Source organism: Eubalaena glacialis, chromosome 2 (genome assembly GCF_028564815.1).
Source record: "Eubalaena glacialis isolate mEubGla1 chromosome 2, mEubGla1.1.hap2.+ XY, whole genome shotgun sequence".
In the NCBI taxonomy this organism is placed as follows: domain Eukaryota; kingdom Metazoa; phylum Chordata; class Mammalia; order Artiodactyla; family Balaenidae; genus Eubalaena; species Eubalaena glacialis.
Window position 1 is genome coordinate 41691541 of NC_083717.1, and position 23944 is coordinate 41715484.

Genomic DNA, 23944 nt, shown 5'->3' on the forward strand with positions numbered 1-23944 from the left:
GATGCCTCTAAGAAGTTTGAGCTACCCTAAGTCAAGAGGAGCTGAGGTCTCCTCTTCACTTTTCAAAGGCTCTGGCTGAGCCCACCTTTAGCCTGAGACAGTGGCAGTGATCTATGGAGAATTCTGAACAAAACCGAAGAGGGACAAGTGCCCTTCCATTTGTAAAAAGGAGAAAATGGCAGATGAAGTCAGCGAGCCTGACACTGATCTTCAACAAACTTCTGGGACACATTAACAGGGAAGTTTGGGGCTGCCCAGAAAAGGAAGCAGAAATCATAGAAACCAGAGCCTATCACCAAGAACAACTTAGGAAATTATTCCAGCTGTGCCAGCCCAACTTCATTTCACACTTTGACAGATTATTAGGTAAGGAGACAGAGTTTAACAGGCCTTCAGTGAGGAATTTGCAAGAGTCTCTCAAGATACCCTTGCACGTTATATAAAGAAAGATAGGTTCAATGGCAGCACTCAAACAGATTAGAATGTGGTTGAATGATCATAACTAAATTGATCTATGTTTTGGGTGATATGTATTCACTCAAGTTCAACAGATGTATCAATAGCTGGTAAAAAGATAAAAGAAACTCTTGTCGGCACTGAAGGCTCCACGTAAATTAGAACAGAGGCAAATGAAATGGATGACAGGTTCAAGATCCAAAGTGGTTTCATAAGAATGGAATCTAATCAGATGAAACTGGAATAAGTGTGAGTTCAAGCACTTGGTCCATCCAGATCCACTACACAGTGTTGTAGCTGGAAACATTCATGCTAACGGCAATTAGTATAAAAAAGGAGTTGGAGACTCTACTTGACACTAAGTTGAAAATGAGTTAGCAATATGATTAGGCCATCAAAAGACCTTAAGGCTTCATGCTTCAGACTTCTTTAATAGCAGCTGGGTTTTCAGAATGATAATGGTGGTTATCTGGGAATCCCACCGTAATAGAGATCTAGATATTCCTAGACTCTAAGCATGTTGGCTTTTCCTGTAGAAAGCTCTCACACCCACCTACCTCTACTGTCCCACACAGGCTTTGCTCCTGGCTAACTCTTCCTTCAGCTCTCAGTGTAGATGCCAAAGGAAGTTGTCCCTGACCCCGAGATTAAGTTACGCACCCTTCCTCTGAGCATCCCTACAGCTAACAGCTATCAGATCACTTCTAACACTGAATTATACTGTGTTTAATTGTCTTTTTCCACCTCTACACCATGAACAGCTTACTCTGATCATTGTTACATCACAGGTTTACCAGATGTTCAATAAACTTTTAGTGAATTAATGAGTGAGGTAATTCAGAGAGTAATCAGGATAGTGGAAGAATAAAAACACACATCACAGGAGAACTAGAAGGAACTAAAGATGCTTACCCTGGAGAAAGGAAGCCTCATGGGAGTGAAGTGAGGGCAGTTTTCAATTAGGTAAAGGTCTGAAGAGGATTGATTCAGCTTATTCTACATGGCATCGAGGACAGAAGTTTCAAGGAGAGATATTTTAGCATGGTTCAAGAGATGACTTGTTAAAGGAATATAGCAGTTAAATATATTCCCATGAGATAAAATAAGTTCATACACTACGGACCTGCTAAAGCACAGAATGTTTGGCTACATGGCAGGAAGCCCGTAAAGGAATATAAAACATGAGATGGGAAGCTGGACTAAGTGCTAAGTTCCTTAATATTCCATGGTTGAATGATTAAGTCACAGAAATATATTCATCTATAATTCACACTATCCTCCTCTGTGAATTAATCCATTAGGAATAAGATGTTTGTTGGAGAGAAATTACATTCATGGAAATATCAGTAGAATGGAAGTCAATTGTCTTTTGACTTGATCTTATCTATGCTGGAGAAATGGGTAAACTTTTATAAGTAACATCAAATCTCCAAGATTATTTTTTTTTTATCAGTAGAATGGAATCCTGGGTTAAACCAAGTAATTCTGAATACTTTTCCAGATACACACACATGTATATATAGTGCGTATATATATATGCTATTTTATGCTATTCAATGACTTTAAATGGTTGAACCAATAATTCTGAACTCTTCCAGATATATATATATATATATATATATATATACACACACATATATTATGCTATTAATCACCTTTAAATGACCTACCCAAGGAGAATAAGGGTTTTTTTTTCAGAGAATATCCATTATATTGCATGCATCATACGCTAAGTCTCTCACTGGCCAAAACCACTGAGTTAGAACACCCAATAATTCACTGTCAAGATGGCTAGATTAATAGCTAGATGTCGTATTCCATTTTTTTAAAAGTCTGCCCCACATTAAATCAGATGGACTTCAATGGCCTTGATTACTGTTGAAGGGAGTCTTGCTGTCTGAATTTCCAGAATTACTACCACAAATGATGGGCTTTAATGTGCTGCAGTCTCCTGGAGAGAGGCCCAGCCTAATCAGGACTTCAAACACTGTAATTCTTTGCCCTGACATTGGAAAGTTCAGCCCGAGCTTTGGACATTTTTACTTAACACTGCACTTAGAGAAAGACCTCTAGCTTATCTAGTATCAAATCTCTGGACATCATTTTAGGATAGGCCATCTCTTCCATGGATGTAGTTCCTTTTAGATCAAGTCAACACCACAATCAACTTCCTAGGTACTAGTCAATATCTAGTAATCTCTATTCAACTTACTTCTCGGTCTGGTTTAAATTTTTTTGCTTTTGTTTGTTGTTTGCCTAATACATGAACTATCCAAGGGAATGCCTTCTGAAGTAGACTGCTCTCATCACAGAGACCTACATTATTAGGGAAAGAACACACCAGAAGATGCCTTTTTGTTCCAACCTAAGAAAGCTATACAGAGGCCCACTGGTGTGAATATATGATAACATAGAGGGACTAAAATTGTTTTTAATTCACTAGGAGTAAAAAATATATTCTCTTTTTTTTCTTTTGGTTTTCATGGGCTTAACTCTAACTATGAATTCCATGATAAACAACTGGTATGTATCTTAAGTATTATTTGTTATCTTAACTATTTTAACACTTGTTCAGCCCTAGTAAATATTAGGCACACTGTACAACTCATTTAACTCAAAATGATCTTATTAAGAAGGTACAACTATTTTGCCCATTTTACGGATGAGAAAAGTGAAGCACAGTGGATACTGTGGTGTGTCCCTCAGAGTACCCGTCTAGGACTGAAAAACTCATTTCTCAGCTGCTGTTGGCTACTGGTTCATGGTTGAGCACCTCCTCTAGGAATTGTCCTCAGGCAAAGGGATCTTCTTTGCCCAAGGTTGCACCCACTCCCCAGAGGCAGCCCACTTTCAGTGACTGGTCATTAGTCAGGTACACAAAGGAAAGGCTCAGTCCACTTGCTTTAACTCAGGATATTCAAAGGCTACCCCAGCTGTAGAGTTTCCCATTCACCATCTGAGTTTTCTGTAATAATTGCATCACAATTCAACTCTACCCTAGTCCTGATCCAGCTACCCCCGTTCCCTCACAGCTGTTATTCACAAGAACACGCTACAATAAACCTCCTGTAGCAAATCTCCATCTCAGAATATGTTTCCCACATAATCCAACCTAAGAAAGTTCCTTGTCCAAGATCACACAGCCAGTAAGTGGCAAACCCAAGCAATCCAGCTCCAGAATGCATGTTCTCAGCCACTATGCTAATACGCTTCTTTATAAGTAATAAGCTTAATTTTATGTCTGCATCTCAGTTAAAAGCCTGCAGCCACACTTCCCAAGTTGAGGGATAACTAATACTCCTCTAGATCTTCTAGGTATGTATCAACAAAACTGACCCTGTTTGAATAAATTCAGTAAATGCCATGTAATTTATCCCCTATTGGATAGTCTCCATGCATGTTAATATTCCAATAGAACTGGTAGGTTCCGCAACAAAGAAATCATTTTACATGAAATTTGCAATATGTTTTCCAACCATAACACCCTATTTTATGAAACATCTATTAGCACCAATCTGCTAGTGTCCTTCAGACCCAGTTTGGGAAATGCTGGCCTGAAAAAAACCTTCATTTTTCTTCCAAGAAACTTCTGCTTCCCCTTTTTAAACTCCCTTTGCTGTCTCATCATTTCTGGGATGCCATCTTAGGCAGGCCAAGGGAGTTCTAGCATTTTGTCCTTTTCTGTGAAAACTCTTTGCGTTCTCTGCCTTAAGAAAGTACTTACCTTTGCTTTACATGCCTAAATGTCATAAGATTACGCATAAGGTTATTAATGAATGTCCACATAGGTTGCAAATGCATTATCCTAGCATGAAATGGCCATTCAGTGGGGGAAGTTTTAAGCCTAACCTGTAAACTCACCTCTAAAACTGTATGGATTTAAAAACCTACTGAACCTGACTAGGCATCTTTTTTCTCTTCTATAAAGTGAGAGCAGGGCTAGATTTGTTGAAGTGCAAGAACCTTTCCAATGCTAACATTATAGGATTTCTTAACTTTCGATTTAATGTATAACGTAGTGGTAAGTAGGCAGGTTCTAGAATCACACACACACACACACACTCGTACAGAAACCTAGATTCTACACCCTCTTCACTCACTTATTATCTGTGTTCTGTATGCCCTTTTGCTCCTAAAATATTAGTTTCGTCATGATTAAGTCATACTGGTAGTACTTATCACAGAAGATTGTTGTGAAGATTAAAAGAGATAATGCATGTAAAATGTTTAGCATTGTCAAGCACATGTTAAATGCTCAATATATTTGCCATCTTCTTATCATTGATGTTGGCTGTGTTTGTAGGGATGATGGTGGTAGCAGTGATGGTTGAGAGAGGAGGTGGTATATTACGTGTTTAAACTGTTCATTTTTCCTGGATTTCAACTGTGTGGATGACTAAGACCAATCAGCCAGAATAAGCTAGAAGATCACATGCACACATAATGGATTAATAAATGTGATTGTTGTTGTTGTGACATTGATGTTGAAGAATGATGCTAAGAGGCATGATAAAGCTATTATGCCGTGCCCTAATCTGCCTTCCACACCCAAGAGTAACTTGAAGAAGGCTAAGAAAACCAAACAGTGACAATTACATTATAGTTAAAAGCTACTAAGTGCAGCCCATAAAAGGACTTAGGTTAAAGAAGAAAAGTGATTCAAATGCCAAAAGGACTTGGAAAGATGGCTATCATAAATGAGATAATAGCCATAATTAATGAAGAAAAATAACTGTTCCCCATTTCCACTCTGGACCATACAAGAACAAAGGGACATAAATTGCTTTCAGATAAAATTAGATTGGCTACAACAAAAAAACATTTTAACTCTAAGAACTGGTCAGCACCAGCACATTTTACTAAGGGACGCACTGTGACCTCTACTCAGAAATTCACAAATGCAGGGTTAATACCCATCTATTTGGGTGATTAAGGGGGAGATTATCTGCGGGCAGAGGGAAAGATGCCATGCAATTCTTTGCAGTTCCCAAGTTTAGAAGATTATACAACTTAGCATGCAAAATGCTGCTGTTCTCAACATAGGGCTGCCAACAAGGAAATATCTCGAGGAATTCCTCGAGCCAAATTTCCCCTTTAAAGACCCAAGGTACAAGTCAGATAGGGGCGGGTGTATTCAAAGAGTGTATTCTCTAATTAGACGCAATCTCCTATGCGAGGCATCAACAGAACAGTGAGACTGGCGCTAGTAAATTAAATTTTAAAAATCCTGTTGCAATCACTCCCGTGACATGCCCCCTTTCTTAAGCTCTACTCTCGGTTATTTTTTATTTATTGTAATTACTTTAGTAATAAGATTTGTTTTCTTGTTATTATATATATATATTACTGTGCAGGGTAAGAAAAAAAAATAATAGCCAAAAAGAGTTATGTTTCTTATTTATCTCCTTGGCTGTTATTGGGCCAGGGGGAGGGGTGAGGAACAGAGAGAAGCTGTAAATACAAAAGAGTTTCCTGTGCAGTGAAGATGTATAGGAGCATATTTGCAAGAAGGAAGCAGGGCAATAAAGGAATAAGACTAATAATTCAAAAGGGCTAGGTGGCTCAGAGAGATAAATAACCTTTTGCAAGGAAAAGACAACCTGGAAATCAGGGCAAGGAGGGTGGATCCGCATTACCAAGGTTTATGTGCTGCCTTTGACTTTCCTGTTTATAAATTCTGGCTAGCCAGGAAGAAGGACCCAGAATCTGAAAGCATAAGCCTCCCGGCAATTCCCCAATGCCATACTTAGAGGTGTAATTCTTTCTGGTTCCTGATGGGGTGCACTTTCCTAGGAATCCAGGCTTCTGTGGGTGGTGGGCAATGAGGCTGTGACGCTGAGACTGGGTACACCAAAGAGGCAGTCCCTAGGCTGGGGGAGACAGACTCCACCAACCACAGACACTGCTCATTACAGACGTCCTGAAACGCTCTTGGAGATGCCCTGACGGAGGCTGAGGCTGATTACAGGCTGGCTTCTAAAAGACAAGAAGCCAGATTTTTGTCCATTCCAATGGGACAGCTAAATTTATTCAAAGAGTAAGCATGAGGAGAAAAAAAGGCATTAGCTGAATTCCTCCAGCTCTAAACTTCTCTACTGCTGTATATTTTATACAGTTTATTCAACCCTATACCCAGTCCATAATTTTTAAGTCATAATCACAAGGACAACCAAAGCTCTAACTAAAGAGGTTGTTGTCCTTGTGACTGTGATTTTAAAATTATGGAGTGCATGTAGGATTGAATAAATGATATACATATACATGTAATTGTATATATATATATATATATATATATTATATATATATTTAAATATATATATATATATAAAAGGAGGTTTTCTCACCTTTGACCTTATCCCATCCCCTGCAGAATACCTATCTCATCTATCCCTGCCAAATCTTATCCTGGATCTCTTTGAGAAACTGAGAAATGGAAGCAGGAAAGAGGCTGCTTGGCCTGACCATTGAGAAGAACTTTGCATGTCCCACCATTGAAATTCAGGCAACAGAAAACAAGAAGGTTCAGATCAAAATGGTAGAGTAGGAAGATCCTGAGCGTACGTCCTCCCACAGACACACCAAAACTATAACTACATATGAGCAAATCAGTCTGAGAATGACCTAAAGACCAGCAGAACAGATTTTCTACAACTAAGGACATAAAGAAAATATCACATCAAGACAGGCAGGAGTAGCAGAGATGTCACCCAGTCAGAGCCTACCATGCCCCCATGGGGTGACTCACAAATGGGAGGGGTATCACAACTATGGAGATCCCCCCTGAGAAGTGAGTGTCCAAGCCCAGTGTTGGGCTTTCCAGCCTGTGGGATGTGCACCAGGAAGATGAATGACCATAATGTCTGCCTTTGAAGATCAGGTTGGCTTACATTCAGGAAAGCCAGAGGGCTGTGGCAACCCAAGACTCCACTCCTGAAGAGCTTGCAAAAACTCACCCACTCCAAGTCCCAGTGCAGTGTCAGCAGCTTGAAAGGTGCCTGGGTCTTACAAGGAGATTCATCAACTAATTTTATAGTGTGTGCTGAAGAGGCTGGGACCAAGTGGAACTTTCTCTAGGGAAAGAGGTGCTGGTGGATGCTATTTTTTTTTTTTTTTATTCTCCTTCCACCTAGCTGGCCTGGTGCTGGTGGGCACTATCTCTGCCCCTCTCCATCAATCTAGTTAATACCATGCACACTGCCCCAGTATTCTCCTGAGGATGCTCCACACCCAACCCACCCACCCAAGCCAGCCCCTGCAAAGTGGTTCCTTCTCTGGGGGACCAGACCTGTCCCCCAGCACACCTGCAGTAGTCTCAGCCAGGCCTCAGAAACAGGCCTGCCAAGGAGCAGCCCTGCCCACCAGGGCACCTGCAACAGTCACAGCCGGGCCTTGCAGATAGCTAGGCTGGGGGCCTACCTCACCCACCAGTGTGCTTGCTGCCCAACCATGAGAGGAGGGCACATGCCACCTACACAGGAGCACCTGTGTGGTGATCACTTCTACATAAGGTCACTCTTTCAAGACCAGGAAATGTAGCTGATAAACCTAATAAACAGAAACAAACACAGAGAGTTAGGCAAAGTGAAGAGACAAAGGAATACCTTCCAAATGAAAGAACAAGACAAAACCTCAGGAAAAGAACTAAACAAAAAAGAGGTAAGCAATTTACCAGATGAAGAGTTTTAAAAAATAATCATAAAGATGCTCATGAACTTGGGAGAAGAATAGATGAACTCGGCAAGAACTTCAACAAAGAGTAAGAAATAGAAAATATAAAAAAGAACAAATCAGAACTGAAGAACACAATAACTGAAATGAATAATACACTAGAGGGAATCAACAGCAGATTAGAGGATGCAGAATGGGTCAGTGATCTGAAAGACAGGCTAGTGTGAATCACCCAACTGGAACAGCAAAAAGAATTTTGAAAAATGAGAATAATTTAAGGGACCTCTGAGACAACATCAAGTGTAATAACATTCACATTATAGGCTTCTCAGAAAAAGAAACTAGAGAGAAAGAGACAGAAAGCATATTTTAAGACAGCTGATTCACTTCACTGTACAGCAGAAACTAACACAACATTGCAAAGAAACTATACCCCAATTTAAAAATAAATTAATTAATTTAATTTAATTAAATTAAAAAAAAAAAAAGAAAGAATGGCTGAAAACTTTCCTAACCTGGCAAAGGAAACAGACATTCAAGTTCAGGAAGCACATGGAGCCCCTAACAAGATGAACCCAAAGAGACACACACCAAGACACATTATAATTAAATTGCCAAATGTTTAAGATAAAGAAAGAATCTTAAAAGCAGTGAAAGAAAAACAACTAGCTACATATAAAGGAGCCCCCAGAAGACTATCAGCTGACTTTTCAGCAAAAACCTTACAGGTCAGAAGGGACTGGCACAATATATTCAAAGCACTGAAAGGAAAAAACTTACAACCAAGAATACTCTACCCCAGCAAAATTATCATTCAGAATTGGAGGAGAGATAAAGAGTTTCCCAGACAAGCAAAAGCTAAGAGTTCATCGCCATGAAACTGGTCTTATAAGAAATGTTAAAGGGACTTCTTTAAATGAAAAGAAAAGGCCATAACTAGAAAAAAGAAAATTATGAAAGAAAAAAAATCTCACTGATAAAGGAAAACATACAGTAAAGGTAGTTGATCAGCCACCTATAAAGCTAATATGAAAGTTATTGTAAAAGACAAAAGTAGTAAAATCATCTATATATAAAATAGTCAAGTAATACTCAAAATAAAAAGATGTAAAATATGACATCAAAAACATAAAACATTGTGGGGGGCCAGTAAAAATTGTATTGCCGCATGGTAACCACAAATCAAAAATCTACATAGTTATATGTGGAATCAAAAAACAAAGCAAACAAACAAAATAAAACAAAACAGACTCATAGATACAGAGAGTAAACTGGTCATTGCCAGAGAAGAGGGGGTTGAAGGGTTGAGCAAAATAGGTGAAAGGGATTAAGAGGTACAAACTTTCAATCATAAAATAAATAAGTCACAGGGATGCACTGTACAGCAAAGGGAATATAACCAATAACATTGTAATAACTTTGTATAATGACAGATGGTTACTACACCTATCGTGGGGATCAATTAGTATATACATGTCAAATCACTATGTTGCACACCTGCAACTAGTGTAGTATTGTATGTCAACTATATCTCAATAAAAAAATTAAAAATAAGAAATATTCCTTCCTCCAGTTAAAATAAAAAAATAAAGAACACCATCAGAGGAACCCTTACTTTTATAATTCCATACACTGTTTAACAGTTTCAACGTACTATGGTATTTGACCATGATAATAATTAGGTGAGGTGCAGTGGTTAGGATTTACTAGCCCCTTAATACTTTGAAGAAACAGGAGTGGAAAGGTTAAGCAACTTGTCCAAAGCCACATGGATGGAAAGAACACAGCTCTGACCTAAACCAGAGTCTTCTGATCTCCTGATGGGAATTCCTTGTACTACACCACAATCACAGTCATCCCAGATGGGAAAAGAAGAAAGAGCCAGGGAGAAGGCAGAAAAAGTACAAATAGTTTCCTTTGAGGAAAGCAATGAGATCTTATAGCTCTGATAACAAGGGGACAGGCTCTCCCTCTTCCTTCATAGAAGGAGAGTCTCCCCAAGAGTAAATGGCAAAAGAAAAAGCACCCTCAGTATTGGCAGGAGCTGTCAGGTCTGTGCTTCCTATCTTCCAGTTATAAACTTTCATGAATTTTAGGAAGCCATGTGACATACATCATTAAATACGTGGTAGATGTGATGGGAATTGTGAAATAACACATCTATATTATACTCAAGGGTTTGCTTTATAAAGACTTCTAAGTGCATGTTGAAAGAAGGTGTTAAGAGTGGGGACACTAAAAAGAGAGATGTCTAAAGGGGAAATCAAGAAAGAAGAATAGACGCCCATCTGTCTCCCTCCTTGCCTGCATCCCTGCCCCCGTTTCTTCCTCCTATAGGCGAAGGAACAGAGAAAAACTGGAGTGCAGACAGATATCAAAAGTTGCCCAGCCAACGAGGGAGAAAAGCATTTAACGAAACAAACGCATTTCCCCAAGAGCCTCAGCTCCAACTTGATCAATGATTCGGCAACATTGAATCATTTTTAATTTAATGCTTCTGGGAAGAAAGGGGGGAACCCATCAACTACAGGCACAGTTGGCAAGAGCTGGGTATTAGCATTTGGTAGCATTTATTATCGCTGTTTATGACGGCATAAATTAGGTTTATGCTGATATAATTAATGACCCTAAATTTAGGAATAATAAATGGTAATATTTATTCAGCACTGCAATGTCTGAAGAAGGCAAATGGAGTAGTCAAGCTCCTGACTCCCTCTCGGTGTGCAGGCTGTGGTAGGAACGGGTGTGAGCAAGGGAGCCCTTGGACACACTCCCAGAACTCTCCACCCAGCACTATGCATCATTTAACACTATGCAAATGACTTAGCAGCAGGACCTTAACAGTTTCCAGAGCAAATAATTTTCATTTTGATCTCTAAGAACAAGTTCATCAGCAAGATTGTGTCACATTTCCCTCTAGAACCAAGACCCTCAAATGTTCCCTTAGCTCACACTCTTCCTATGGGGTATACACAGAGGTTTAGACAGTTGTACCAAATGCTACACTCTTCATGGATCTCTTTACCTCCTTCCATCTCTTAGGAGGAACATCATTGATGTCCTGCAAAATCTCTATAGATCATGATTTGAGAATTACTGGCAGACATTTGCAAGGAAAGTATTTAAGGCAGAAAACAGTTACGTTTGCATCTTTTAAAACAATTTCAAATGCATGTTTGTCTTTCATTTTGTAGTTATCTTCAAAACCTGTGAGGTTAAAATATTCCTGTAAATGTTCCCTTTTTGTGCCTAAGAGAGTATCTTAACATTCAAAATGGACTAAGACTTCCATTCTTCCTTTTTTTCAGTGAGGGCAGGAGGTAAATGGAGAAAATTATAGTTCTTCCGATCGAATAATCCCTTCTGGATCAGAATAACATTCTCCCCCATTTTCAAATATAAGGAAAGGAAAGCAAAGAGAAAGAGATTAAATACCCCTTGCCTACCTCTTCCCAGAGGCCCTTAACACAGAGACCCACAAACAGGGAAGAACCAGACCCAGACTGACATTTCCATCCAAATAGCCAACCTTCGCTCCTTGTCCAAAAAATTAAAATTTTCCTAAAAACAAATAAAGCACAAATATCCATCCATTGATAACTCTGTTCCAAAGAGTACGAAATAGCAAAACAATCTAAATTTCAAAAGTCCATGATTGCAAGTTTAAGTTTCTTTGTCAGCTCCCAGGCAGAGCAGTTGGGTTCTATATTGAAGGACAGATGACTGGTGTAGGCTAAGCTTTAACTGCTAAGAAATATGACCTTTGGCCAGCAAATATTCCACAGAGAGATTCCACAGCAGGACCACTGGATTGCCTGGCCTCACTGAAAGGAGAATTTGGAGATGAAACTTTGGAATGAGAGTTCAAAGGGGAGTATCACCCTCATGTTGTATCATGTCATGTCATGTCATCAGGACCATCAGCACCATTTCTACAGACATCGTGGACTCAATCATTCATCTTCCCAAAGGCCACAGAGAATGTAGAACTTTCTCCTTATAGGCCCTTCAGCCTGTGACATTTTGGCCTTTGTACAGGAGGACACAGTGCCTTGCTGAGTGAGAGAGAGAAAGAGAAAGAGATCCATGGGGAGGCTGACCATCTGACAGCCAATATCCCTCTGCCTTTGCTGGTCTCCCCTGATTTTTCCTGCTTCTCCTTCTCCCCAGTATGAAGGAGTATGGTCTGCTGTTCTTGCTTTTCAGGACGTACTGCAGAACTCATCCACAGGCATACAGAAATTCTATGCTTCAGAAGCCAAACATGGATGGTGAGTCCATAAAAAAGCCAATCACTTCCCTATGTGATCCAGCAGAAGACCTAAGGTCACAAATCTTCCCAGGTTGGAAGATACTTATTAAACCTTAGCCTGTTGGAGATTACCCAGACATAAAATCACACTCCCTGATGTGTCCTCTGTCATTCTTTCAAGACAGTGACTAAAAGGAGGAGAAGGACATGGAGAAGGTTAAGTATCATGCCCACAGGTTCAACAAAAATCGTACCTCAAATGGATAGGATACAAATTTTCCCTTCCAACCAAACCTGTAGTAAAACATTGTGTCGATGGTACACCAATACTTAAGTGCTAATATTTAACTGAAGATGTATCCAAAAGCTCATTTCTGATGGAGGTAACTCAAGGCCCCTTAGAGCCCTTGTTCTGGTCTGGGATGATATACCTGGAGGGCCACACGTTAAAAAGAATTTAGAAAGGTCAGGCACCCTGAGTTAGACTCAACATATATGTATTAGGCACTTACCACTTCCCAAGTTCTACACTAACAACATTCAAAAGGAGAGTCACCAGGTGACCATCTGGAAGCTTTGACGTAAGTGGGGCTACACAGCCAAGTGGAAAGAACACGAGCTTTGCAACCTGACAAACCTGAGTTTAATTCCTGACTCAGCTGTGTGGCTGACCTTGCATATGTCACCCAGTCTTTTGCCTCAGATTTTTTTTTTTCATTTGCAAAACGGGAGTAAAATATTTACTTTTTTCATAAGTATAAAAAACTTAAATTTAAAATCATATTTTTATCCTATCACATTGACAAGGAATAAAAAGAATGATAATGTGCAGTGTTAACAAGGTGTGGTGACCAGGCCCTTTCATCCATCAGTGGTAGGAATATACATCTGTGTATCTTCTATGGAGAGTAATCTGGCAATAACATACATCAGATAAAAAATATGCATAACATTTGACTCAACAGACCACTTTTAAGAATTTATCTTAGGGAAATGACTGGAGAAATTTGCCCAGAGACTAACAAGACTCTTCACCTGTCTGTTGTTTATAATGGAGAATTGTTTAAATCAATTATGGCCCATCAATACCATGAGATTGCTGTTTTAAAAACTATAAATGCCATTTGCATTCTTTGCTGTAGGAAGAAGCTGTCTGTTTATAAACTATACTACAAAATACATTACCTTATGAAAGTTAACATGGGTATAAATATAGAAATATATTTAAGGAAATAGCTGATATACCTGAAGCTGTCAATTTACAAACAAATGGCTAATGGACCTTCTTCAGCTTGCTAATAGTGTTTCTCTCTGGGCAGCCTGATCCAGGGACGGCCTCCATGTTACAAAATTCTGCAGGCAAAAAGTAATTATCATAGATGATAATGTGAACAATGCCCCTTGGATTAACGTAATGTATTAGTCCCAAATTTGGGTGTTTTTTAATTTCTTCTTTAAGCTTTTTCTCTGCACTAGGATTTTCTACAATAACGATGTCTCATTTTTTCCCCCCATTGGAAACAATAAAACCATTTTATTTTTTGAAAACAAAGAAGTCACATATAAACAGTAATAAGCCTGATGCAAGTGCGTGTTGGACACTCGGTAAACGGACGCATTGTGCTTGTTTTTCACCAGTTGTCTCTGACCTCTCAGTCCACAATTCTATCCTCTGCTCTGTCACACTGCAGCTAAAACTGTGCAGATCGCAACGCTCAGACTCCCTTGCCAGTTGGCTTCCTGCTAAGTTCTGCCAACGAGAGGCACTAGAGGGAGATAGGAAGGCAGGAAGAGGAAGAAAAGGATACCCTTTATGTCTCCCAGTTCCACTTAATGAGACCAGGGCAGCAGCAGGGGACTGGCTGAACTCCTGCATCTTAAGACGCACAGCACTAGCATCACTGCATCTTCTCACGGGTACCAGCAGCAGGCGGGATGCATCCCATTGCCATCTGGATACTTTCATTCCTTCACCCTTTCAACTGCGCCCTTTGGTCCACTGAAGCCCTTGTCAAGTCAGACTCCCTTCTCAGAGTTCCACACACCAGCATCATGGAGACTTTCCACCCCTGGGTTCTGGTAACTCCACCTCTTCCCTTTGCGTCCCCATGCTTGTAGGCAGTGCCCGCCTCTGCAAATGTTAAATCTCCTGGTTTCTTCTTCATCCCCTTTTTGAACTTTCAGACTTCTACCACCAGTGTGAATCAAATCTCTTCTTCTTTAACACCTATTATCCTGACTGTATCCTGTATCATTTTTATAATTAGAAGACAATAAAGCTATTTTATTTTTTAAATGTCCCAATTATACGGAGCACGACTCTTAAAACATATTAGCCATTGTACTTATTATTCACTGTTCCCTTAGGAATTTCTCCAACTATGACTGCTACTGATCTTCTTCACCAACCTAGGCATAGACATTTTCTTTCAATCTCAATAACACAGCTGAAACAAGATGAAAAGGCTTGTTAACACTTTACGAAGAATAAATGATATAACAGATGATAACTACTCACAGAAAATTTAAAACTGATTATTGGTATAGCTGTTCTCATTCTCAAGCAGCCATGTGAGGGATTGCTTCTTCCAACCTCTTCCACATAGCAGATGCCATCTTTCCTCAGTGACCCAGGGGGACCCTCTGGTTAGACCAGAGTTTCTTCACTTTCGAGCTCCAGAGAATTCTCTCTTCCCCCTAAAGGTCCATCTGTCAGGCATCTTTTCTTGTTCCAGGATCTACTCCTTTCCAGGAAGATTGACAATGGGAATAACAAATTCATTCAATGACTACACTGCTCTCTACCCACAGGGAAGTCTTCATGGCCAGTAGCAAATGTATCATAGTATGAAGGGCAAGAATGCTTACTGCCATGATCTAAAGATCTAGCATCAAAAACCCCTGAGTTGCTTGTATGATTGTAGGTAGGTGAGGAGGCAGCCCAAGAAACATCTAATGTTGAATTTCTCACCAGTCTGTTGTTTGGGAGCTCAGAGAGTATCTTCCATTCTTTCTTGAGCATAATTTTTAAAAATTATATACTTATTACAGTCCGTTTTTTTTTTCAAATGTAACTGATCTGAGAAATCCAGAAGTCTGAGAATCACTGCTACATGTTTTTATATCGAAGAGATTTGAAATACATTAAAAGTTAGAGCTGAGGTCACATAAGAGGGAAGTCCTGAACATATCAAAAAAGGAGGAAAGAGGCATAGCCCAGCCCAAAGGTGAAGTGAACCCAATGGGGATAATCATAAGCATTTTGTGATCCTGAATAGTTACTTGAGTGAAAACGTACAATAGAATGGGCTGTGGAATGGCAGCCCTGTGGCCAAACTGTTCAAAGTCAGCTGGGTGCTGTTTACAGCCAAAAGTTGGCATCAACAGGAAGTATGTCTTCTCCAGAGGAGAAAGCTGGCAGGACACGGTACAGTGTTGAGGCCCAAGCCACGCTGGGAATTCAAATTCCATGAAGGAATACTGAGGATGAACTAATTCATTCATCCTGGGCCAAGATTGTGGAAAGCTGGGAAGGCTATGCCTTCTTTCACCCCAGTCACACTGGATGTGAAGATCGAGGTCAACAAGACTAATTTCAGAGACCATCTGCTGATGGGACTGAGGCTTTACTTGCATCTCCATCCAAGTTTGGGAAGAGCTGATAGATTAAAACCAACACGGGCTCTGGAGGTAGACATGGGTATGTGTGTGCCAGAGTGTGTGTGTGTGTGTGTGTGTGTGTGTCTGTGTGTCTGTGTGTGTCTGTGTATTTGCTTGAGTGTTTTAATTATCTAGACAATTTTTCATGCCACTTCTGCCTTGAACTAGGCTATGTGATAACTCATTTTATCCCTTTATTCTCAATTTCCTTACCATTTGAAGGACTGGGACTAAATAATATACAATAACCTGCCCAGCTAGAACATTTTAAGATTCTTTTATTATAATTCCCTTAAATCTCTATAGAAAAGGAATGTAGAATAGATAGAAGTTTTAGTCCTGGCTCTGTAATACGAGCTATTTAAACTGCACTGAAGACTTCACCCCCGTATACTCAAGTTTTTGTACCTGAAAATTATACGGAAGATCTACCTTGGTAGGGCCATAGTTACTATTAGATAAGAAAATATATGTAAAAGAACAAGGTTCTTTCTTGGCTTATAAAAAGTGCTAAATCTTTTTTTGATAAAGTCTGTGAGTGCTCTTATTGTAGTAAAATAAAGCCTTCACAATCCACAGAGTAAAAGACTATCAATACTAAATTTAAATGGTCCCAGATAGTTAAAGCTGTCAAGATTTTTATTTGATTTTTATAGTTTCATGTGTTTCCCCTAGAGCATTCAGCCTATTACTTCTTAATACCTTGGTGTGTTTACTTATAGCACGTCTTTTGCTCTTTATGGTTGTTTACTTTTCTTCCACAATGGCCTTGGAAGAAAGTAATCAAGTTTGCAGCGTTGTATATATACTAAGAATAAATATACTCTGATCCTCCTGGGAATAAAATGTTGGCCTGGGTGTTGATTTTATAAAAATTATTTGTCACTACCCTCCACCCAACAACCAAAGTCCAAAAATTGGGAATCATGCTAGATTTCTTCCTCTCCTTCACTTACTTGCCATGTTGACCTTTTAAGTCATCACTTGTCTTCTCCCCACTCCCTACTCTAATCAAGCAACCATTATCACTTCTGCTCTAACCCAACTGGTTGTCTCCTTGTTCTTTTATCCCATGTTGGAAAGAATTATAAGAAACAAGGGATCACTGCATCAGTCCTCCTGGATTACTTTGAACTCAGACCAGTTCAATACAAACTACCAGGCCAACAAGATGGTAAATTGTTTCTTTTGGAAACCATCTTTGTATTTTGTTTTCCTGTTACAGACATATGTCACTAAGAGATCTTTGGCTTGGCAAGACCCACTATATCTTTGCTAGAAAATCCTGGCTTTGTCTCCCTGACCACTGCTATCAAAACCTCCCAGCCATCCTCAAGGGCTCATTAACATCACCACACAAGGAAACTACTCCACCTTTACACAGTTTTGCAAACTCCACAGGGGTCCATGATTTCTTTTTTTTTTTTTTTTTTTTTGAGGTTGGTAGAATCTTTTTTATTTAAAAGCTGAGTCTTCTAATACAGTGATTTCCTGAAGTTTCAAATAATTTTCAAAGTATGCAACCTGAATTCCTTTGTAAGGCCTTCTGTGATACCTTTAACTTTCAGTCATAGCATTTAAATGAAGGCAGCTATGATTTTAAAATACAGTACATAATGATAGGTACACAGAAATATTATGGATTTTTTCATAAGTTCTTTTGCATGATACTAGCAGGGAAAGAAAGACAAGCATCTTGTGTAGGTTAAGTGCCAAGTTCAGGTTCAGGCTCTCTAATCTTTAGGCAAAAAGCTTGCCTCTTTGCTGGTCAGACCACACACAGGGCAGTTCTGTTAATGTTTAGAAGCCTATGAATAGGAATGTGTCCAAAGAAAATCAATGACAATCAGAACATCAGAAACAATACCACATAAGCAATGTTTAGGTGAACCACATCGAACCTGGAGAGGGCTTCACCTGAGGAAGTTAAGGCATGTAAAACGGGGATTAGATCTTATCCTTGTTTCTACACATTTTAGGTAAAATGTGTAAAATTCACAAGGCAAAGATCAAAACAAAGAAAAACAAATCCACCTAATTATACACTATGGAATGGGTATGTCCTGAAACGGAATGTCAACGAAGCATTTAAGTGGAAGTTAGATAAACCATATGTTAGGTGTGTTCTAAGGGTTCGTGAGCTGAAACTTTTAAGCCCATTTATTGTAAGATGTTATGATTCCATGGCAGTCTCAAGTCTTTTGGTAATGATGTGCAATGACCTGGGGATTCTTTTTTCAGTAGAATAATGCTATGATTTCCAAATCCCTTTCAGTCAAAATTGTTTGGGTGATCCAAGTAACCTACAAAGTGCCTTGAGCTCCATGATGAAAGATGCTATATAAATAAAAAGGGTAATTTAGTCATAATAAATAACGGTAATGATGATGGATGGTGGTGTCACAGAGAAGCTGGCCTGCCATTAGGGAGCCCAAAGCAACCAGCTGTGAGCTGGAAATAATGTGTGCCCAGGCCAGGAGGATATTCAGTGACTGAGACCATGTTAACCTTTCAACCAAAGACCTGGATCAAGCCTCTGATTCAGAGGTGTGAGCATTTGAAATGGAAAAAACTACAGTATTTATTCCAGAGCTTGAATGTTACTTTGGGCTTATAAGACCTCTACCAACACAGGTCAACAGGGAGCTTCCTCTTCCAACAGAAGAGAAAATTGAGTAGGTCAGGGGAAGAGCCAGAATTCCAGGCTAGAGTTATGACTCTGAACCCCGTGCTCTTTCCATCCTCTACCAGACCCCAGACAATTCAATGGAACATGTAACTTCAGAAAAGAGCCAACTTGGATGAGAAAATGTTGAAAAGAGGTCATGTCTCTCAAGATGGCTTGCAGAGCTGTTTTCCATCCATTTAGGCTCAGTAAGCCTGCTAGTAAAACTCTTAGCCCCTCAAGCAGGGAGGAGCCATGCACTGAGGCCCTGGAGCTGATCTCCAGAGTTAAAGAAACACGTGGTAGGAGCCAGCTGAGTTCTGTTGGACCAGGAAAGGACACTGCTTTAGGCCTTTGTCCAGCTTGAGATCTAGGAAGCCTGATTGCTTCCAGAGGCCTGAGTGCTGCCACCTGCTGAAGGACTTGGCTTCCCACACCTCACATGTGCTTGAAGACCAACCAGTCACCATATGCAAAGAGGAAGGATCCTCCTCTCTGCCCACCAAAAACTTCCATCAAAAAAAAAAAAAAGAAATCTGGAAGCTACAAAACTAGGAATCTTGTTAGAACACATGGATGCTTTCCTTACCTACTTATCTTCTTTCATTTTTTTTTTTTGTGGTATCTATTGAAATTTTAGTTTTACAGCCTTTAGCTTTAACTTGCTTGCATTTTGGCATAATTTAACATACTTTATCATTTGGAATTTATTCGCATCCTCTTTTTCTAGTTTACCATCTCTAAATTTTTAACTTTTTTAACTTAACAATATTCTTTTTGTGCTTTTCCTTTGAAGCTAGTCTATTCTCAGCCTTTTAACATTTATTTTGGGTTTTTTATCCCTGAAAGAAATTATTATTTTATATTTCTTAAAACATTTTCTTATTTATTTTAAGTCATTGTAATTTTATCTCTGAAATTTTTGTTTTCTTTTTTAATTTCTTTATAATTCTCATTTTATCTCTTCTGTTTCACCTTTTCAATATTGCTCTATTTTCCCAGTTTCTAAACGTATGCTTTCGCCTCTTTAAAACTGATATTTTAAATTATAACTTCTTCTGCCTTTTTATTTTTAGCTTTTGAAATTATTTTTCCTTTCAATTTTTCTGTTTACCTTGTATTCTGTTTACTTCCATAGGATACCAATGTCTAATCCTATAGTAAAAAAGAATCATTTATTACCATAGGAAGGGGCTTTAAGTCTTTTTCCACAGTTTGAGGCAGGTATGTATGAATGCTAATCCTGTCACCCCCACCCACTGACTGAGTGATCTTCGGGACCTGCTCTTCTATCTGGGTCTCAGCTCACAACTCTGCAAATGCTGACCCCTTACGACACTGGAATTCACCTTTCCTATTATATGTTCTGAAAGGCATGGAGAAGCTAGGCCAGGAGAAGCACCACCCCAATCTTCCCTCTTGCAGCCAACCATTTTTCAGTCATTTCACTTTTAGCCATTCCACAGCCATTTCTCAACCATTTCAGCCATTCCATTTAGATAAAGTGACACCTTTATTATAGCTGTATCCAGAATCCAGTAAAATACAACTAAGAATAAACATTTATCTGCAGGAAATAGAAGCAAATCAAAGCATTGGTCTTTTTTTGTTTGCTTGTTTTGTTTTCTTTTATTATTTCATTTAATCTTTTTTTTTATACAGCAGGTTCTTATCAGTTATCTATTTTATACATATTAGTGTATATTTGTCAATCCCAATCTCCCAATCCATCCCACCATCCTCCCCCACTGCTTTCCCCCATTGGTGTCCATACATTTGTTCTCTACATCTGTGTCCCTATTTCTGCCCTGCAAACCGGTTCATCTGTACCATTTTTCTAGATTCCACATATATGCATTAATATACGATATTTGTTTTTCTCTTTCTGACTTACTTCACTCTGTATGACAATCTCTAGGTCCATCTACATCTCTACAAATGACCCAATTTCATTCCTTTTTATGGCTGAGTAATATTCCATTGTATATATGTACCACATCTTCTTTATCCATTCGTCTGTCGGTGGGCATTTAGGTTGCTTCCATGACCTGGCTATTGTAAATAGTGCTGCATTGAACACTGGGGTTCATGTGTCTTTTTGAATTATGGTTTTCTCTGGGTAAATGCCCAGTAGTGGGATTGCTGGGTCATATGGTAATTCTATTTTTAGTTTTTTAAGGAACATCCATACTGTTTCCCGTAGTGGCTGTATCAATTTACATTCCCACCAACAGTGCAAGAGGGTTCCCTTTTCTCCACACCCTCTCCAGCATTTGTTGTTTGTAGATTTTCTGATGATGCCCATTCTAACTGGTGTGAGGTGATACCACATTGTAGTTTTGATGTGCACTTCTCTAATGATTAGTGATGTTGAGCATCCTTTCATGTGTTTTTTGGCAATCTGTACATCTTCTTTGGATAAATGTCTATTTAGGTCTTCTGCCCATTTTTGGATTGGCTTGTTTATTTTCTTCATATTGAGCTGCATGAGTTGCTTGTAAATTTTGGAGATTAATCCTTTGTCAGTTGCTTCATTTGCAAATATTTTCTCCCATTTTGAGGGTTGTCTTTTTGTCTTGTTTATGTTTTCTTTTGCTGTGCAAAAGCTTTTAAGTTTCATTAGGTCCCATTTGTTTATTTTTGTTTTTATTTCCATTACTCTAGGAGGTGGGTCAAAACACTCAAAGAGTGTTCTTCCTATGTTTTCCCCTAAGAGTTTTATAGCGTCTGGTCTTACATTTAGGTTTTTAATCCATTTTGAGTTTATTTTTGTGAAGCATTGGTCTTAACTTCAAGGAAATCACAATTTGAGCCCTGACTTTGTCACTAACCAAGTAACCGGAGGGAGTCATTTGATTATTGTGGACACCAATTCCTTCTTTTTTAAAAGGAGAGTGTTAGATGAGATTATTTCTAAGGATTCCTCTGTTATTAACTGCCAATGAGTCTATACCTTTCTATTCAAAGGAACTATGAGATTGACATTAATGTATGTGGAGATTACCCTGTTATTTGTACCAGGTAACAGAACCCAAACGAAGTTATTCCTGCTGGAGTACCAAGACCTCTCCAGTCAAGCCCATTGAGCAAAACAACAACATGTTACCATGGTAACATAAATGCTGGCTAGGTTGAGCCAGGTGCCTGACATACTTGCCATTGATGACACCATCTGGGTTGAGCATGGGGATGATCTTGAAAATGAAGTTTTCCCTCAAGAGCCTAGCCACAGGGTCACTGCTGACCAGGAACTCCAAGGTCCCCTTCATCACCCAGCTGGCATTGCTCTCTCCTGGGTGAACTCGAGCAGTAATCACCTGGTATGGGCGCTGCCCTGCAGAAAAAGAGACACAAGAAAATTAAACCTAAGTACACTTCTCATTTCCACCCAGATAATCTCCAGGAAGCCAGTATTACACCTGACTGGCATGAAGCCTGAAATAGGTTGATTGTTTCTAATACACATCTAATGTACATGTATCCATTTTCCATCTGCCTCTATGGTCTGCAAGACTCAAGAGAGTATAAAGTTAAAGCTCAAGGCTGTTATCCAAAGCATAAGTACTTAATGGCATCAAAACCAACCAAGAATGAGATTTTAGCAAGACCACCAAAGAAATAATTTACTCTTCCGAGTCCAACAGCATGATGCTGTGTGCCCCAGATCTGAGATTGAATCTTATCTTCATCATTTACCAGTTGTAAGATCTTAGCCAAATGACTTAATTTCTCCAAGGCTGCTTTCTCATCTGTAAAATGAGGACAATGATACTAACCTCCTGCAGCAGTTATAAAAACTAAAGGATGTGATTATAAAGAACTTGGCATATTGCTTGCTGTTCAGTATGTACCTGTTAGCTCTCCCCCTTCTCAATTATAAAGTCTGTGGTTAGGATGGCGCCTCACATTCCCCAGTAGAAATAGGAGTCAAGTACAGAAACTGAATTGGGAAATTTATGACTGACTTTATGACACTGAAGCCAATCCTGGAGAGATTTCACAAAAGAGGGAAGCACCTGGAAGCTCAGTCTTGGAGTTGCAATACTTCCTTCACTTTGCAAAAGAAATCAGGAACACACTCTCTGCCAATCACAGGGAGTGTATTGACATGAATAGATCTTATGAAGAATCCATTGATGAAAGAGAGACTTATCATCCTTTCTTTGCTGACAGAAGACACATGGAGTATCGTAGTGTTGAGACGTATTCTTAGACCACATCTGGGCTCAGGTGGTAAATGTCTTTTGATTGATTGGTGATGTCTGTCCCCATACACTTGAGGAAGAAGTGGGGAACATGTAGTATCATACAAGCAATTCACCATGTCTGCTCTAACACCTTGTTTAATTTTGTGTGGGTTTTTTGACTCTTCTTTCTGTATCCTCACCCAATTCCTTATTGTTCCTAAACCCGTTCTAATGATGAGAACTAAATATTTGCCAAGTATAAATACCTTAGCCACTAAACAGCCTAAAAGTTAAACCAGTCATTTTCTTCCTGATCATTCAAATCATGAGTTAAATATGGCTTTTCTTCCCTTAAGCAGTAATCTTTTTGAGGGAATAAACTGTGTCTATAATTCTGTACAAAGAAAGACAAAACTGAATAACTCTCAATTACAGCTAAATAACAAGTAATGGAAGATACAGAGAAATAAACTATTAATTCCCTAGTTATATTACTATTATCATCAATTAAAACAAACAAAAAACCCTCTGTCAACAGCCAATGAGATGCAGGTTTAAGGGGCATATATTGGTGCATTTTTACTGACTATGGTAAGAACATGTTACTTCTCTTTGTAGATCCTTTATATATTGTGTATAATATTCAGTTATGTTTTTGCTTAAGCAGGTATTTTAAACATATTCCAGAAACTGCAGGAGGCATTGGGTAGAAAAAGTTGAATATATTATAGCTCTTGTTCTGTAAGAGGCCAAAGCATTTGTCGGTAGTGACAAACATGCAAGCAAATAATGACAAGTGAGCTAGTGGAGGTGTATATAAAGCACCAAAAATAGATCTGACTCAGAGAGGGAAGGACATTTCCAGCGATGTGATGCTATTTAGACTGGGTCCTGCAGGATAAGTATCAGCTAACTAGAGAAAGAAGGTGAGGAGGGGTCTTCTAAGCAAAGAAAAAGATACATGGTAAAGAACACAGAGGAGAAAAACTGGTGCATTCAAGAATAAAGAATGGCTGAAGCAAAGGACTAGAGATAGTAGCTTGTGAATTTAGAAAA

General features: G+C 39.1%; 1 protein-coding gene across 1 annotated transcript in view; it reads right to left on the reverse strand.

The window, feature by feature from the left end:
• AGBL1 (AGBL carboxypeptidase 1) overlaps positions 1-23944 on the reverse strand; it is a 728885-nt gene that overhangs the window by 443427 nt on the left and 261514 nt on the right. Inside the window, exon 17 of the mRNA XM_061181782.1 lies at positions 21855-22035. Within this exon, the coding sequence (XP_061037765.1) occupies positions 21855-22035 (181 nt within the window). The remainder of the gene's footprint in view (positions 1-21854; positions 22036-23944) is intronic.